The sequence below is a fragment of the Acomys minous genome (genome assembly GCF_964271855.1).
Source record: "Acomys minous genome assembly, chromosome: 20".
In the NCBI taxonomy this organism is placed as follows: Eukaryota; Metazoa; Chordata; class Mammalia; order Rodentia; family Muridae; genus Acomys; species Acomys minous.
Genome location: NC_140502.1, coordinates 6,116,164 through 6,132,504, shown reverse-complemented (window position 1 = coordinate 6,132,504; position 16,341 = coordinate 6,116,164). Strand labels below are relative to the sequence as shown.

Below are 16,341 nucleotides of genomic sequence, written 5' to 3'. Positions count from 1 at the left end.
GCTGTGATAACTAATTCCCTAATTTTTTTCTTTATTGCTTTCCTGATGATGATGATGTGCAGCTTTAGTCCACGGGGACCTGACAGGATACAATGTATTATTTCAATCCTCTTGTGTCTGTTGAGGGTTGCTTTGTGACCTACTACATGATCAATTTTGAGGAAGGTTCCATGAGTTGCTAAGAAGAAGGTATAATCTTTTGTGTGTATTAATAGTTCTGTAGATATCTCTGAGGTCCCTTTGATTTGTGACATAGGTTAGGGTCATAATTTCTCATTTTAGCTTCTGTCTCATAAACCTATTCTTTGGTGTAAGGGGATATTGAAGCCTCCCACTAATAACGTGTGTGTAATGAAGTGTGGTTTAAGATCTATGAATACTTCTTTTACAAATGTGGTGGCCCTTGCATTTGGGACATAGATGCTCAGAATGATGATGTTATCTTGGTTGAATTTTCCTTTGATGTATAAGAAGTGTCCTTCCTCATCTCTTCTGATTAATTTTGGTTGAGAGTCGATTTTATTTCATATAAGAATGGCTATAGCAGCTTACTTCTTGTGTCTGTTTGCTTAGAAGAACTTTTCCACCCTTCTACGCTGAGGTGATGTTTTATCGTAGTGGCTGATATGTGTTTCTTGAATGCATCAGAATGTTGGGTTTGTTTATTCATCCAATCAGTCAGTATCTGTATTTTATTGGAGAGTTGAGGCAATTGATGTTGAGAGAGATTAATGACCAGTGACTATTAATGTCCCTTGATTTTTATATTGCTTGTAGTAGTGTGTTTGTGTGTTTGTATGGTTTTAGTTTTACTGTGCTATCCTTGTTGTAGTTAGCCACATTGGGTTGGAGCTTTCCTTCAAGTAACTTCTCTAGGGATGGATTTGTGGATAGGTACTGTTTGAACTTGTTCCTATCATGGAATATCTTGTTTTCTCCATCAATGCTTATTGGACAGTTTGCTGGGTATAATAAGCTGGTCTCTTAGGCTTTGCAAGATGTCTGCCTAGGCTCTTCTGGATTTAATGGTGTCTTCTGAAAAGTCATGTGTCACTTTTATATGCTACATGGTCTTTTTCCCTTTATGGTTTTAATATTTTTTCTTTGTTCTGTACAGTTTTTTATTTTATTATGTGTCAGGAGGATGTTTTCTAGTCTATTCTGTTCAATGTTATGTAGGCCTCTTGTATGGCTTCCCTAAGATCCTCAGTCTGTTTGGATGCATCTTCCTGTGTTTGTTTTGTTTCCACAATTACCATCTTCATTATTAAATGTATGAGGTCATGTTCCTGTGCTTCAGTTCTGTATGACTTTCCAGGGTTGACTGCTTTGGGATAACTGGGACCTGGAGATGCCATAGTATTTTCACTGTTGTGTGTGTTTTTTATGCTGGCCTTTAATAATCTTGCTGCTTCTAACTTTGGATGGTAGTGTCTGGTGTCCTTCACTAGACATTGAAAGCCCTCATTCATCAGGGAAATGAAAATCTAAACAACTCTGAGATTCTATCTTACTTTTATCAGAATGGCTAAGATTAAAACTCAAGTGGCAGCATATACTGGTGAGGATGCGGAGAAAGAGGAACACACATCCATTACAGATGGGAATGCAACCTTGCACAACAACAGTGGAAATCAATCTGGGATCTTCTCATAACATTGGGAATAGCTCTACCTCAATACTTAGCTGTACCACTACTTGGCATATATGCAGAAGACACTCTACCATACAACAAGGACATTTGCTGAACTATGCTCATACCTACTTTATCCATAATAGCTAGCATTTAAAAATGAGCAAGACATCCCTCAACCAAAGGATGGATAATGAAACTATGGTAAATTTACACATTACTCCTCCCCTATAAAGAGGGAAATCTTGAAATTTGCAGGTGAATGCATAGAACTAGAAAAGATCATCCTCGGTGAGATAACCCTGATCCAGGCACACACATAATGTATAGACTTCCATATAGGCAGTTAATATATATGTCACAGAATATCTGTGATACAATCCAAAGATCTAAAGAAATTAAATAACAAGGATGCCCCTGGGGATGTTGCTTGATTCACATTTAGAGGGGCAAATAGGGTAGAGACACGAACAGGTTGAGGATAGTGAACAGGGTAGGTGTCTAACATAGATATTCTCTGAAAGATTCCACCAGGCAGTGCATCAATGCAGATGGTAAGACTCACATCAGAGCAATGGGCATTATATGAAAGTGAGGGGAGAGGAAACAGGAAGTGACAGGAACTTCACCAGGAGACCTACAAGAGAAAATCTGCACTCAGGGCACCTTCAGAGACTGATGCACCAACCAAGGACAACACATGGTGAAAACTTTGGACCCTGCTCAGATGTAGCCAATGAGCAGCTCTGTCTCCATGAGGCTTCCCTACTAAGGGGTACAGAGGCTTTTTATGACATGGGCTCTGGGGCCCAAATTTTGATCACATCCCCTGGTAGGGCAGCCTTGCCAGGCCACAGAGTAAGAGAATAAAGGTTGTCCTAAGGAGACCTGATATGCTAGGGCCATACAGTAATGGAACAAAGGCTTTGAGGCGCCTCTACTTGCCACCTATTTGATGGTCCTCAAGATGAAGTATGTACAGGAGTAGGAAGCCATCCATGCCTTGAAAGCCAGCAAACATCTATCAAATAGAAAGGGACCAGGAGAGCTGTCCCAGCCTTGAGGACATGGGAGCAAGAGAGCCAGTCTTGCCCTGAGGACACAGGTACTGGAGAGCCAACCCTGCAATGATGACATGGGATTGGGAGAGAGCACCCTACACTGAGGACACGGGAGCAGGAGAGCCAGCCATGCCATGATAACAGGTGTTCCTTCCATAATGTCATGGGAGATGCAGGTCTGGCCCAGCCCTGAGGATAGAGGAATGGGAGGATGGGCATTGCCCTGATGACATAGAAGCAGGTAGGCCAGCCCTGCCCTGAGGACACGGGAGGAGGAGAGTGGTCCCTGCCCTGAAGAGAAGGGACTGAGAGAGCAGGCCCTGCCATGATGACAGAGCAGTGAGAGCAGGCTCTGCCCTGAGGACAAGGAAATGGACTCTGCTTCCGGCCTCTGAGTTGTCCTCACTCCAGCATCTACCCCACGTATGACCTGCTGGAACACATGAAGGAGATGGACTTGCATATTCAAAGATTAATAATCTCCTTGACACACAGCAACAATGAGATTTCTCACAGAAATCCCACTGAGGATCCGGTAACGGTGGTGTAGGCCTGAAATCAGACCCATGACTCATAGCAATGAACATTTGAAAGTAAACATGTGGACAAATGTCTATACTGCATGATACACTACAGCTTCTGACACAAGATGTTTGTCTGTTTGTTTGTTTCTTCTACTGGGGAGAGGTAGCAAGGGCAGAGTGTGGACATGAGTGAATGGGGAGAGGAGGGCGATTTTGGTGCATGGTGAGAAAATTATAGACATTCAACAAAAGTAAAAAAAAAAGAAAAATAAATAAATTTAGTTTATTACAGTGATGATTCAAACCTCAATATAACTCTTCTGTAGCATTTGAGTAACTCCATCTTCCATAATGCCTTTTGCTCACACTGCTTACCTTGCTCCAATACATTGTCCTCATAACAAAGCATGAACTACCTGAACTCACATCCCATTTCTGAGCTCTATATATCTAAAAAACTACTAGTTACAAGTCAGGCATCCACTGTGGAACTGCAAAATAAGAGACATCATTGGTTTCTACGTGTAACAAAATATTGAAATACGAAAATAGGAGTTCTGAAATTCATTCTATACCATGAAATTTCTTCTCAAAGTCACAGAAACAAATGAACCTGTGTAACTGATGCTTGAGAAACAATCTGCTGATGTTACTTTCAGTTTACACAGTAGAACGTAACAGAATCTTCTGGTGTTCAAAAATAAACAAAGTAAGTTACATGAAATTTAACGGGTTTTAATCAATGAAGGGTCAAAAAATACAACATATCTAAACATGATGATACATTTTAAGTACAAGCACTTTGTGGGCAGAGAAAGAGAGATGTCCATGGGTTTATTCCACACTGTTACACTTAAGGAGCTAAAGGCTAACAAAGTATACATAGTGAAATTCTATTACAGAGGAAAGTATAACATGGATTTTAAATATGAAAACAGTCATGGTTCCAGTGCAAAGGGACTTTAGTACAATTGAATGTGGACTTGTGAACCCTCATATTATTATCTTATTATATCTGAATAAGACATATAGACTGGTGTGGAACAGGTTTCAAACATTCTCTTTAATTTACTAACATAGAATATATTAATTTTAACTAAACTGTAAATGGCTATTTATTCTTGAATGGATGTTATGCCTGATGTCAACACAGGAGTTCTTATCTGGCCTTAACAAAATAATGTAGCACTTGGGGGCAAAAATCAAGCCAAGGAGTGCTGAACTGGAAGCCAAGATAGAGAAAACTTCCATAGCCACCATGACCTTTCCTTTTGTGCTGTGGTAGACAGGAAGGAAGGTGACCCAGACACAGAAAAATACCTGCATACTGAATGACAGAAACTTGGCTTCATTGAATGTATCAGGTAGATTCCTGGACAAGAAGGCCATGGTGTAGCTCCCAAGTGCCAAGAAGCACAAGTACCCCAGGACAGAGTGGAAGGCAACTGATGAACCCTTGTTGCACAGAAGGATGATGTGGCCATGTTCAGCATGAGCATCTTGATCAATGAAGGGTGGAGAGGTAAGCAGCCAGATCCCACAGAGAACAAGTTCAATCAGAGTGCACACGGGAATGATAAAATTAGGGGCCCTTGATACCATTAGCCACCTCACCATTCTAGCTGGAACAGTGACCCTGAATGCAATAACCACTGTAATAGCTTTAGCCAACACTGTGGAGAGAGCCACAGTGAACAAAATTCCAAATGCTGTCTCTTGCAGGATGCACGAGGCTGTGTTGGGCTTCCCAATGAAGAGCAAGGAACTGAGGAAACAGACGATGAGTGTCAGTAACAGGGTGTAGCTTAGGGTCCTATTATTGGCCTTGACAATGGGTGTGTCTCTGTGCTTTACAAAGACTACAAGAACCACAGCTGTGAGAACAGAGAAACACAGTGCAGTGATGGTGAGAGCCATACCTAAGGGGTCATCAAAGGCCAAAAAGCTCACAGATTTCTGGAGGCAGTGGCTCTTCTCCAAGTTTGCATAGTGACTTTCTGGACACTTCACACACTGATCCATATCTGTTCAGAAATGAAGGTGATTGTGAGTCAAACCTCAGGACTTGTCTTTCCCAACAAGTTCTTACTCCACCCTACCTTGTGGGAATACTTTCTGATTCACCTTCCTTTATTGTTTCATAAAATTTCAAATACTCTGTGAATAATTTCAAATCTATGCAGCCATCGTTGGCTATGTTGACACAAATGGAAGAAGCCCAGTGTTTTTTTTCCTAATCTTTATATCTTTACCCTAAATTTTTAACTCTGTTGCATCTATTTGGTAAGTCATAAAATTACAGAACAATATTGTATAAACATGATTTCACTCAGATACTACCTTATTAAAATCACTAATTTCTGTATATACATATGTGTGTGTGTGTATTAAAATATAGACAATAATCTTTGAAAATCATTTCTTATATGGTGTTGTAAGCATTGGTCACATATTTCCTTATTTCCATGAACTCCTTTTTGTACACTACTTTGGTTTATTGTATGAATAGTTTTGAAATAATCTATGCCATTACATCTTGAATTTCAAATCATTCACTAGTAGTATGTTGATACACGTAGTTATAGCATTATATTTTAACATATAGGGAGAGAATTTCTGGAATATTTATATGTATTAAAAAATAATACTTGAATATTATGCTCTTAACATTTGTTACTTTATCTTGAATTTTAAAAAATCAATACTTCACTGGGTATGGTTGTGCATGCCTTAAATCTGAGCACTTGGGAGGCAGAGGTAGATGGATCAATCTGAGTTCCAGGTCAGCTTGGTCTACAAAGTGAATCCCAGACAGCAAAAGCTACACAGAGAAACCCTATCTTGAAGAAAAAACAAAATGATACAAAAACAAAAAACAAAAAGAAACACATACACCATGGTATACAACAAAATGTTTCTGTTGCATTAAATCACTGTGTATCTGAAAACTATCACCTCATCAAATAATTTTCTCTGTTTTACAATATACACTGAATGTTTATCAAGTTTCCTGTCAGGAGAATCAAGTCTCTATTTTGATAGATTGGTTTGTTCCTCTGTAGTGATTATGGAACCCTAATAATTTTTCTCAAGATATGTTCTCAAGCTAATCACACACAGCTTATTTCATTGCTTCTATTATGAGTGTTTTCTTGTTCCTTTTCTGTTGTACATAGGTGTGCTCTAAGTGTAGAATCCCAACTCTGACTTAATTTAGGTCCCTGATATATGTTTCATTAACTAATTTTTATATGAATAACATTACTTTATTAAAAATACACTTTTCTTAGTCCAGAATATTGAATCACTGATATTTTCAAATTTTAATTTTGATCACATATATGTGGTCAGCCTTTTTTAATTACATATGGTTTCAAAATATAGTCACTAACACAGAACTGTGTAGGTTATTGTATTTATGACTGCAGTATTCAAACTGGGCGTATTGAATGAATTTATGGACTTAGCATATAGTTAAAGTGCAGGGGACTGATATTTAACAAAAGATTATTGCTATGAACACACATGAAATTTCATGGTCTGAGTGGGGCATATCACATAATGAAAAATTTGATGCTCCAATTTAGCTTACTTTACTGCTTACTTTAAAACAAACTTCTAAGTGGAAACAGATCACAAGATCCTTCTCTTCCAAGTTGTCTTCCCCCAACTCATTCTATTAGGCCAACTTCTAATCACAGCAGGTATTCCCCATGTACACACCAGCTGAAAAATCATGTAAAACAAGTAACACACAGACATCACACTCTTTAAAACATCCAGAGAACAATAAACAAAATCCCAACACAACAAAAACAAATATCTAGAAACAAGTTCCACTGAAATCCTAAATGAACCCTCAAGAAATGAGAGTGAGGGATGTCGGTACACCATCGCATCAATGCATATCTCATCTAGACAAAAACTAAACAGAGAAATACTAGCGCTTACATATTTTAAACCAAAAAGACTTAATCTGTTTACAGCACAGTTTGCCCAAACACAAAAGGATATACCTTCCTCTCAGCACCTCATGGACTTTCTCCAAAACTACCTACATATTCAGACATAAGTCAAGTCTCAACAGACACAAGAAAATTAAATTAAAATAACTCCCTGCATCTCATAAGACTATTATTGACTAAGCTGGGCTACAACTACAGAAGCAACAAGCAAGCAAGCTTAAGAGGTTATGGAAGCTGAACAACTATCTACTGAATAAAAAGCAGGATAAGGCATAAATAGCCAGACTTGGTGGTGCAAAGCCTGTAATTCCAACACTCAGGGAAGCAGAGTCTGGTAGATCTCTGTGAGTCAGAAACCAGCCTGTCTGAAAAGTGAGTACAAGACAACCAAAGATACACAGAGAAATCATGTCTTGAAACAACATAAAAGGACATAAAAAAGAACAAAATTAATGATTTTTTAAATAACTCAATGAAAATTAAAACACAGCATACCAATATTGGGCCACAATATTTATGGTACAAAGAGAAATGTCCACAAGACTTGGTGCCTACATAAAAAAATTGAAGACATCTTAATCTAAGAACTTAACAGAACACCCAAAAGCTCTAGAACAAAAAATGTAATCACACCCAAGAGGAGTAGATGGCAACAAATATGTGACTGAGCATGGTCTGAAAAAATGAAATGGTGTTCAACACACTGTGTTCATGGTGAAAGGAAACAGTCTGTTAAATTATGGGCAAGGTGGTCTCTTCTGGGATCAATGCCTACAACAGACAATTGCTGTAATTCTTATCCCTCCAGTCTCATTCCATTTTCTGAGGCATTGCTGACTCCTGTAGATAGGGTAGAAAGTTGGCTGTATTCCTGTATTTACCTGTCTTGTTGGAAATCTCGTTTTCTGCACAAGGAATGCAATCAAAGCAGCAGGCAGCCTTGCCTTCCTGGGCAGCTTTCTGGAATCCAAGTCTACAGCTCTCACTGCACACCGACTGAGGAATCTAAGAGAAACGAAAGCCGTTAGCAAATCTTTGCATTTTTGTGAAACATCTGAGTAAAGGGAGTATTTCTGAGTATAATTGAATATTCGTTTGGATAGGCTTTCACTTACAAGTAAAATAATATGTCTTGGTATTGCTACTTTTGGCAGCTTTGAGGCTTATGTAACACACGTTTAAATATTACGCCAATATATGAAACCATTGTTAAGAATAGGTCGTTAATATAGTATTCTAGAAGGTCAATTTATGACTTCATATTCAATCTATCTCTATACTTATGCGATGCTTGTCTGAGGTTTTATCTTAATGAAGTTGAGAATGGTGATTGACAACTTCACAGGTTTTGGATTCATTATGGAAACAACTCTTTGGGCATTTCTATGTAGAATTCTATAGAAACATTTATGAGAAGAGGAAAATCACAAAATGGAGTCAATATTTCCTTGCTTGCTGTCACAGACATAATGGAAAGTAGATAGAAGGTAAACAAACATATTTTTTTAATCTCTGATTCTGCTCTGTGCACATGACATCATCACCTCCTCTGACCCCTGAAACATTTTTTTCTACCATCTTATAGAGCATGGTCACAGTGTCAGCCAAGACAACCCTATCCTCCTGTGAATGGCATTTGTTGACTATTTACTCAAAGTAGAAAAGCAAGTATAACACACACAAAAAACATACACATGCACATGCACTTGCGCACACACACAAAACACATCTGCCATACCATCCTACCTTTTTAGAGGCTGACAAAATAGAAAATCTAAACTTAACATTTCTCTGACATTTTTAGGATTTGGAAACAAAAAATCATTGTTTTGTATCAGTGACAATATCATAACAGACACTCAATGCATAAAAACATGTGTTCAGGGTAATGCCTGGACCACCTAAGAACCGCTCCATGGTAGAGAGAGAACCCATGACACTATTGACAATGCTCTTCTGTGATTGCATACAGAACCTAGCATGGCTGACACTGAGAGGATCTGACTAGCAGTAGACAGAAAAATGAACCAAGACTCATAGTCAAACATTAGGCAGAGCAAAGGGAGTCTTGTCAAAGAGTGGTGTGAGATAGCACAGTCAGGAGGGGAAAAGAACTCTACAAGGAGACCAATAGCCACAAATAATCTGGGCCCAGATGGGCTAAAGGAGAATGAAGCAACAACAAAGGACCAGGCATGGACTAGGCCTAAACTTTCTATACTTATATACGCATAGGAAGCTTAGACTCCATGTGAGTCCCCAACAAATGGGACAGGAGCTGTATCTGATAAGTTCTCAGTAGGATGCCTTTCAATCACTTCACTGTGATGTGGCTTTCTCACTAGGACACTGCATAAGAGGATGGGTAGAGTCCTGCTAAGTGTTGTAACAGATCTCTAGGGTGTGGTTTTCCCTTTTCTGAGGGGCAGAGGAGGGAGATGGGAAGATGATGGAGGGACAGAGGGGAGGGAAATAAAGAGAGGAATTAGCAGCTACAAATGAGATATTAAGTGAATAATTAGGTAATATTTTAAAATAAAACAAAAGAAATATGAGATCATCAATAAAATGTGAAGGTAAATTTTTCCATTCATCAGCCAGAGAATAAGAAAATAGTGTGTGTTGTCTGTTGTTATGTGAAGACTTTATCTGTAGCTGAATATTGGCTGGTACTGAATGAGTGTCCAAAGATCATGACATCCTCAAAATTGTTTTTGTTTTTATGAACAGTCAAAGTATAGCGGTAAGCCTCTACATACCTCTATAAACCTTGTAGGCCATTGAATCATCTGCTCAGATAAAGAGAGCTGTTGTCCAAGGGGAGCACCTGGAGAAAAACTTCCTACTTTCACATTTAATCCAAGACCCTTTGGGAAATCCCAAAAGTTGAGGATGTCATACTGTGAATCTAAGTTTCTCCTCTCCTCCATCACTATGTGACCTCTCATGCGATTGTTCAGTAGGATGTTCTTGAGGAAAGGAAGGAACTGGAAGATATGTAGGAACAGATGTTGAGGTACAACGGGAATACTAAAAACGTTTTTAAATAACACAAAGAATCTAAATGTTTTTAGCCCCTTATACTCATACCTTCTCTAAGAGAGGAATCAATGAGGCTGATTAAATGAAAGATTCTTGGATTAAAATGCATTAAAATTTGAAAATCACTTTCCGTTCAAGATAACTCATTGAACTAAACATAGCTAAGTCATCAAGGCTGCAAGTTGTCTGGATTCAGCTGATTCAAAATTCTTGGAAAACTAGCGAATCTCAGAAACATTTGGAATATATTTAGCCCTTTCACTCTCAACATGAGGGTCCTGAAGTGTTATGTTAACTTGAAAGTGATCCTTCATAACCCTGCAGTAGTGCCCAGAAACATATTTACCCTTAAGTATCTACTGCTCCTGCCTCTGCTCTGAAGAGTACATCCTTGCTTATTGGCCAGAGATTCTAAAAGCTAAGATGCCCAAAATGAATGACTTAGACAATAAAAAGCTATATAATAAGATATCACATTGCTCATATTACAATACATAAAAAAGATATTACATGCCAGGGGGAAAATTCCATTCCTTCTCCTTTAGAATTTGGTTGTATCTCTACTTGTTGAAGATTCATCTCATGGAGACTGTAGGCCACAGCATACACAGCATTATATATATTATAACACTCTTCACTCATGGTTGTGTCAAAAAGGTGTCTGGGCAGTAACTCCAAAGAAGCATTGGGTTGGCAGTTCTCCAAAAGTTGACAATCAGCCTCTGAAAATGAACACTTGAAGAATAAATACCAAAACTTAGGAAGATAAATGTCTTCTGGGTACTTGTAGGGATTAACTGTTTGAACAAAATTTGTGAAGTCAACCATCTCTTTATGGTGGTGTGAAAACATGAGACTCCCATGAAACGACTCTATCATGAAATAATCAGAATCTTCATCAACATCCCACTGAAAGGTCAAGATCCAGACTTTCCATGTCACTAACAGTTGCAAAATGTGTCGCATTAAACCTTGTAAAGAAGCAACGTCCCCATAAATAACTATTATATTTGCTGTTGATTCCTGAATATTCACCAGATTTTTCCATACTGCCCTGGAAAATGAATTCCAGGTGCCAGGGATCATTTTCAAAAAGGCTATGCAGATGTCCTTACTCTCCATAGCTTCTCTCAACCCTGAGAAAAACAGAGTCCCTCTGTGGTCATCTGGGAGGATCACACCAACCCAGGACCAGTTAAAATGAAACATCAAAGAAACTATAGCAAGTGGCAGAGAAGTGTCTTTGGGGGCCATCTGGTAGAGGAATTTAAACTGATCTGGGTTGTTTAAAGCAGGATCAAATGGCCCAAAAGTGAGCTGTAGGAAAAAAATGGAAACCAGAGGAAGAGCATTGGCATCAAACACAATATCAGTTCTGAATAAACAAGTGTCAACAGTCAGGATTAAGATATTTTGTCATATTTTAAAAATCAAACACAATATAGAATTTTCCAAAATGAAATTACTGACATGTATTCAGTTTCAGTGACTAGCTGGTCTCATCTACTTCTCCTTCCTTTCTCTTTCAAGTACTGTAAATGTGGATCCATCAAGGACTTCAGACTTTCCTTTGATAGCTATTTCTCCAATTGTCCCTATTTTACATTTTAAGACAGCCAATAATGTAAAAAAAAATGGATACTTGATTCCTATTTTCCACACCCAAGTCCTCACCTGAGGTACTTTGTAAACTTGTAACAAATTCGCTATTCGTGCAGATATGGTCATTGATGTTCCTGTGAGTGCAGCAGGTGACATTCTCTTCCTTACACATTTGTAATTAAATAGGGGGTTCCTCGTCCTGGTAAGCCAAACAAAGGGAGGAATAAGGGTACTCATTTCATAAGGCGTAGCATTGTAGAGATCAAAGCCCAGAGTTGTGTTGGGTAGAAGATGAGGGTTTCTGTTGACCTCCTCAATGGCAAACACCAAGGCCAGAACAAAACGGTAGTTCTTCAATTTATACCTGCACAGATTTCATAAAAGTATACAGGAGGAAGACAAAGAACATAAACCTTAATATCTGGTGAAATGGCTATTTTAATTCGAATGCCAATGTTCCTGTAATATAATTACTTTAACATCATATCATGAGTGACTTGAATTAGCATGAACATTTTAAGTTGATAGGATCAGGTAAGATCTAGAATATTAAAACTAATGTATTACGGTCTCGGCCTCTGCACTCAGCTGGTAGGCAAATCTTCATCTGTCTAATAATAACATGGTGAAGAAAGAACATGCACTCTGTAGGATGCTAAAAGACACCTACACAAACAATCGCATTTCATTTTAGTGTCAAGTGTGCTGTTCAGAAAACAGTTTCCCTAAAGTTATATGCATTAAAATGTTCTTCAGGTGGATATAAAAATATTTCATACAAAGTCTTTTTCAGGATTTTATTGAACCACAATGAAGTTATATTTAGGAAAGAGCTATAGAGAAAGAAATTAATTCTATATTATACATACTTGAAAAGAATAGAAATCTTTAAATATAGAATTTTACTGCTACGTTCTGAACTTTTAATCACATTGCTATTTATTTTGGTTTGGGTTGGGTTTTTTTCTCATTACTTGTTTGCGTCTCTGATTCATTGGGCTCTCATATTCCTTTTTTAAACTTTTTCCCATAGAGTAACTGGTGGTGTGACATATCTGGCCTGCACAATGGCTAAAAGAACATTGCAATGTTTCCTTCCCTCCTCTATACCCGCTTTCCCATAGGCTACTGAGATTTTCAATTTGCATGCACGGAGGCTGTGTTTCTTTTAACCTTAATGGATTTGTCTAGAAACTTCACATGAAAGAAAACAAAACAATAGATCCTGCATATGTCATAATTTAAAGCTATTAAGTAAGGATGCAATTGCTCTGAGCAGAGTGAAATCAAGAAAAACACGACATTTAGGAGCAGTGTGACTGGCTACAAAGACTAAAGCAGGAATGCTGAGACTAGCAATACAAATATTTTACATAAAAAAATCTGTTACCAAGAATTCTCAAATCAAAAACACCAGGCTCCAAAACTGACCAGACGTTGAGTCGAGTCTGTACATCTTTGTGAACTTGTATACATTTAGAATAACCATCTGAGTCACATTAAGAAAGTCAAATATCATATATATCTTTCATATTCATCCTCTAGAGTATATATCAGAAAAGGACAGGATTGCATCCTGCAGAACCTGGTGGTAAGAATCCATTACTCTGGATACTACAAACTTCAATTACAGAATATGGAGACATCAAGCTGTTACTCAGCTGGATGCCTTATATTTCCTGTCTGCATCTCATAGTCCTGAAAGGAGGTGTTTGGCATAGTGAGGGAACTTGGGAAGAAAGAGTTTATTTGGTGGCTTTATTATGGTTACAAATTCTCTGATGAAATACCATGGGGAAAAAAACAAAATGAGGAGATCCATCACTGAAAGAAGTAAGTACAGGAACTCAAACAGGGCCAAAATATCGAGGTGAGGTTTATGTATTTTTATTCCAGAAAAAAATATAGCACAAATTTGTTTGTGTATGTTGAGAAAAATGTTTGGAATTAAGAGATTGTTAATCTGGCATATTAAAAATATTGTTTTCCCTTCATGAACTACTTAGATTTTATTTTTGGCTATATAAAATGTAGAATAAAACTTATAGAATACAATCCTTTCATTCATCATGGACAAGAAAGACATTCAACTGTCATGGGAAACTGAGTATGATCTTTTCACATATGGGCTTGTTGCTTGATATAGAGAAAATACAGATGTACATCGGTGCCTGAGCTCATGAGAGTAAAGGGCAAGGAAAAGGAGAGTAACTGACACGTTAGCTATGATGAACTACAAGGGGCTCCACCCACCTTCCAAAGTCCCCACTCTGCTAAGCCTATGAGACAAGTTTGTGATCTTATTTGCAATAAAATATAATCCTCAAGAAACGCAATCTGCCGTGAGTTACTGCACTGAATTACAGATTTTTGCATTTACATATAAACTTTTTGATTTGGGGACATCTATACTATGTTAGTTTCAAAATAGTATTTAGTCTAACAATTAGTTTAAATGTGTCGTCACCATCAAATATCTGATTTTCTTTTACATCTGAACATATTTCTTCTGCCACAGTTCCTGAATTTTCACTTTACACCCCACCAAAGTTTTAACAAATACACAATTATGTCACTCAGAGTACAACTCACCTTCATAACTATATTTTCCTACTATTTTTCTACCAATTTTTCATGTGTTAATATATTTCCAAGTCCTGTTGCTTTATCTCAGGGAGTTTTTAATTTATCCCTAGAGATATGGGATGTCTGTATTGGACCAGCACACTTTATTTCCTCTAAGAGAGACACACAGGAACATTTGTTATTAATTTTCTAAGGAAATCATAATTTTCTGATGTTATTCCTTAACTTTGCATATTTCACAGAAGCTAAAAACAGTCTTAAGTGTCCATTCTGACATAAAAGGCATATTAACATGTGCATCCATACAAATAAGCAAAGAAACCTATAAATATTCATAAAATCTGTCTGACAATGCACGAGGATGAGCAAAGAAATACTGAGGTGCAAATAAATGAGACATATAGAAAACTATATGTGTAAAGAAGAAAGTGCTTCCAAAATTTAATGGTGATAGACCTCTTGTGAAATCAGCTGTATGTAATATAGCTACTATTCATCACTATAGTAATATTCTGGCACTTAGGAGACTTGATTCAGGGACATCCTGTCTTCTGACAAGATCACATTGGACTTGAAGTAAGCCCCAGAATTACCACCAACTTATTCATACTCTGAAATAATAATACTGAAAATATTGAAATTATCTGGCATTACAAGCATGAAAAATGAAGATCGTGATGTTCCAATAACATGTATGGAAAGCAAAATTAATAACATGAAAATGATCACTTTTCCTTTGAAAGAGGACAGACTTGATAATATACTTGGCTATATTTGAGAATGAAGAGTGACTGTGGAAAACTATTTAAATTCATATATCATTGAAGTTACATGAATTCTGAACCATTACAATGAATAATTGTACTTACTGTATAAGAACGTCCTGGTAATACTGTGTTTCCTTTATAACAGGATTGTTTTTTGTTGTGTAGTAAGTATGAAGAGGGAAAAATGCACCAACTGTCACATCTCCTTCATGGGAAAATCCATCCTTGACTGTTACATAGCAGTCATTGTCAGTAAAGGCACCAACATAATCAGGAATATACAGGAGCCCAAAGGTCAAAATCCAGAACATCCTATCAACACAAGTATATGCCCAGCCATGAGAATGGTGCGTTACAGTTATCTTTATAAAACTGTGTTTGTTTGGGTAGATACAGATCTAACAATGCCCAGCAGGAATATACTCAGCCCAAGTGCTTGTGAACACGTGTGCTTCAACTTTGTTAATGAGTGCAGCAGTTATGATAATCACCCCAAGTTCTTCCTGGCACTTCCTCCACTTTCATGGAGAGTTCTGAAACTCTTGGTTCCCTTAGGCTCTGCATCTGAGGCCCTGTGTTCTGCTTAAAAACAAGTTGAAAAATATGTTTTGAATCTTCTTCTCTAAGCACAGACACTATTATTTCAGCAAAGAAGATGGACAGCAAGAGCTCAGGGATCAACGTTCTGGTTGGGCAATTATAGCTGAGTTTCAAGTAAGAAACTTTTCACTACTTTGGCTGCTGAAAACATTCTACTTCAGAGGTGGCCACTGTAGGTGAATTGGGAGAAGGGCTGAAAGTACCCATGCCATTCACACACAGGAAAAATAGGTGCAACAGGCTTTTCCAAACATAAGTCAATTTGTTTAAACAACTCTTCCTACTGACTGTGAGTGTCCCCGAACTTTCATATGATAAATAAATCTGTATCTGAAAAACTGTATGGTATCTTCGCCCAACAGAGTCACCTTATTTCCCACTTTGGAAAAGCCAATAGTCCTGATAGATTTCTCACTTACTTAATTTCTGTGAAGAATCAAGTCCCTGCTTTATATTCTGAGATTTAAACTTCTCCACATCCCTGCTTCTAGAGCAGTCCTTTTACCTAATGTACTGAAGGAAATTATCCAGAGCAGGGATCTGCTTCCTAGCCACCAGGAG

The 16,341-nt window shown here is 37.8% G+C and overlaps 1 protein-coding gene across 1 annotated transcript; it reads right to left on the bottom strand.

The window, feature by feature from the left end:
- Positions 1-4,310: 4,310 nt before the first annotated feature.
- On the bottom strand, positions 4,311-15,491 carry LOC311590749 (vomeronasal type-2 receptor 116-like; the record flags this gene model as incomplete). Its single annotated transcript, XM_084770017.1, has 6 exons — positions 4,311-5,242; positions 8,065-8,188; positions 9,943-10,170; positions 10,736-11,542; positions 11,900-12,191; positions 15,283-15,491. The coding sequence occupies 6 exons, from the start codon at positions 15,489-15,491 to the stop codon at positions 4,311-4,313; spliced, it is 2,592 nt and encodes an 863-aa protein (XP_084626143.1).
- Between the last annotated feature and the right edge of the window lie 850 nt (positions 15,492-16,341).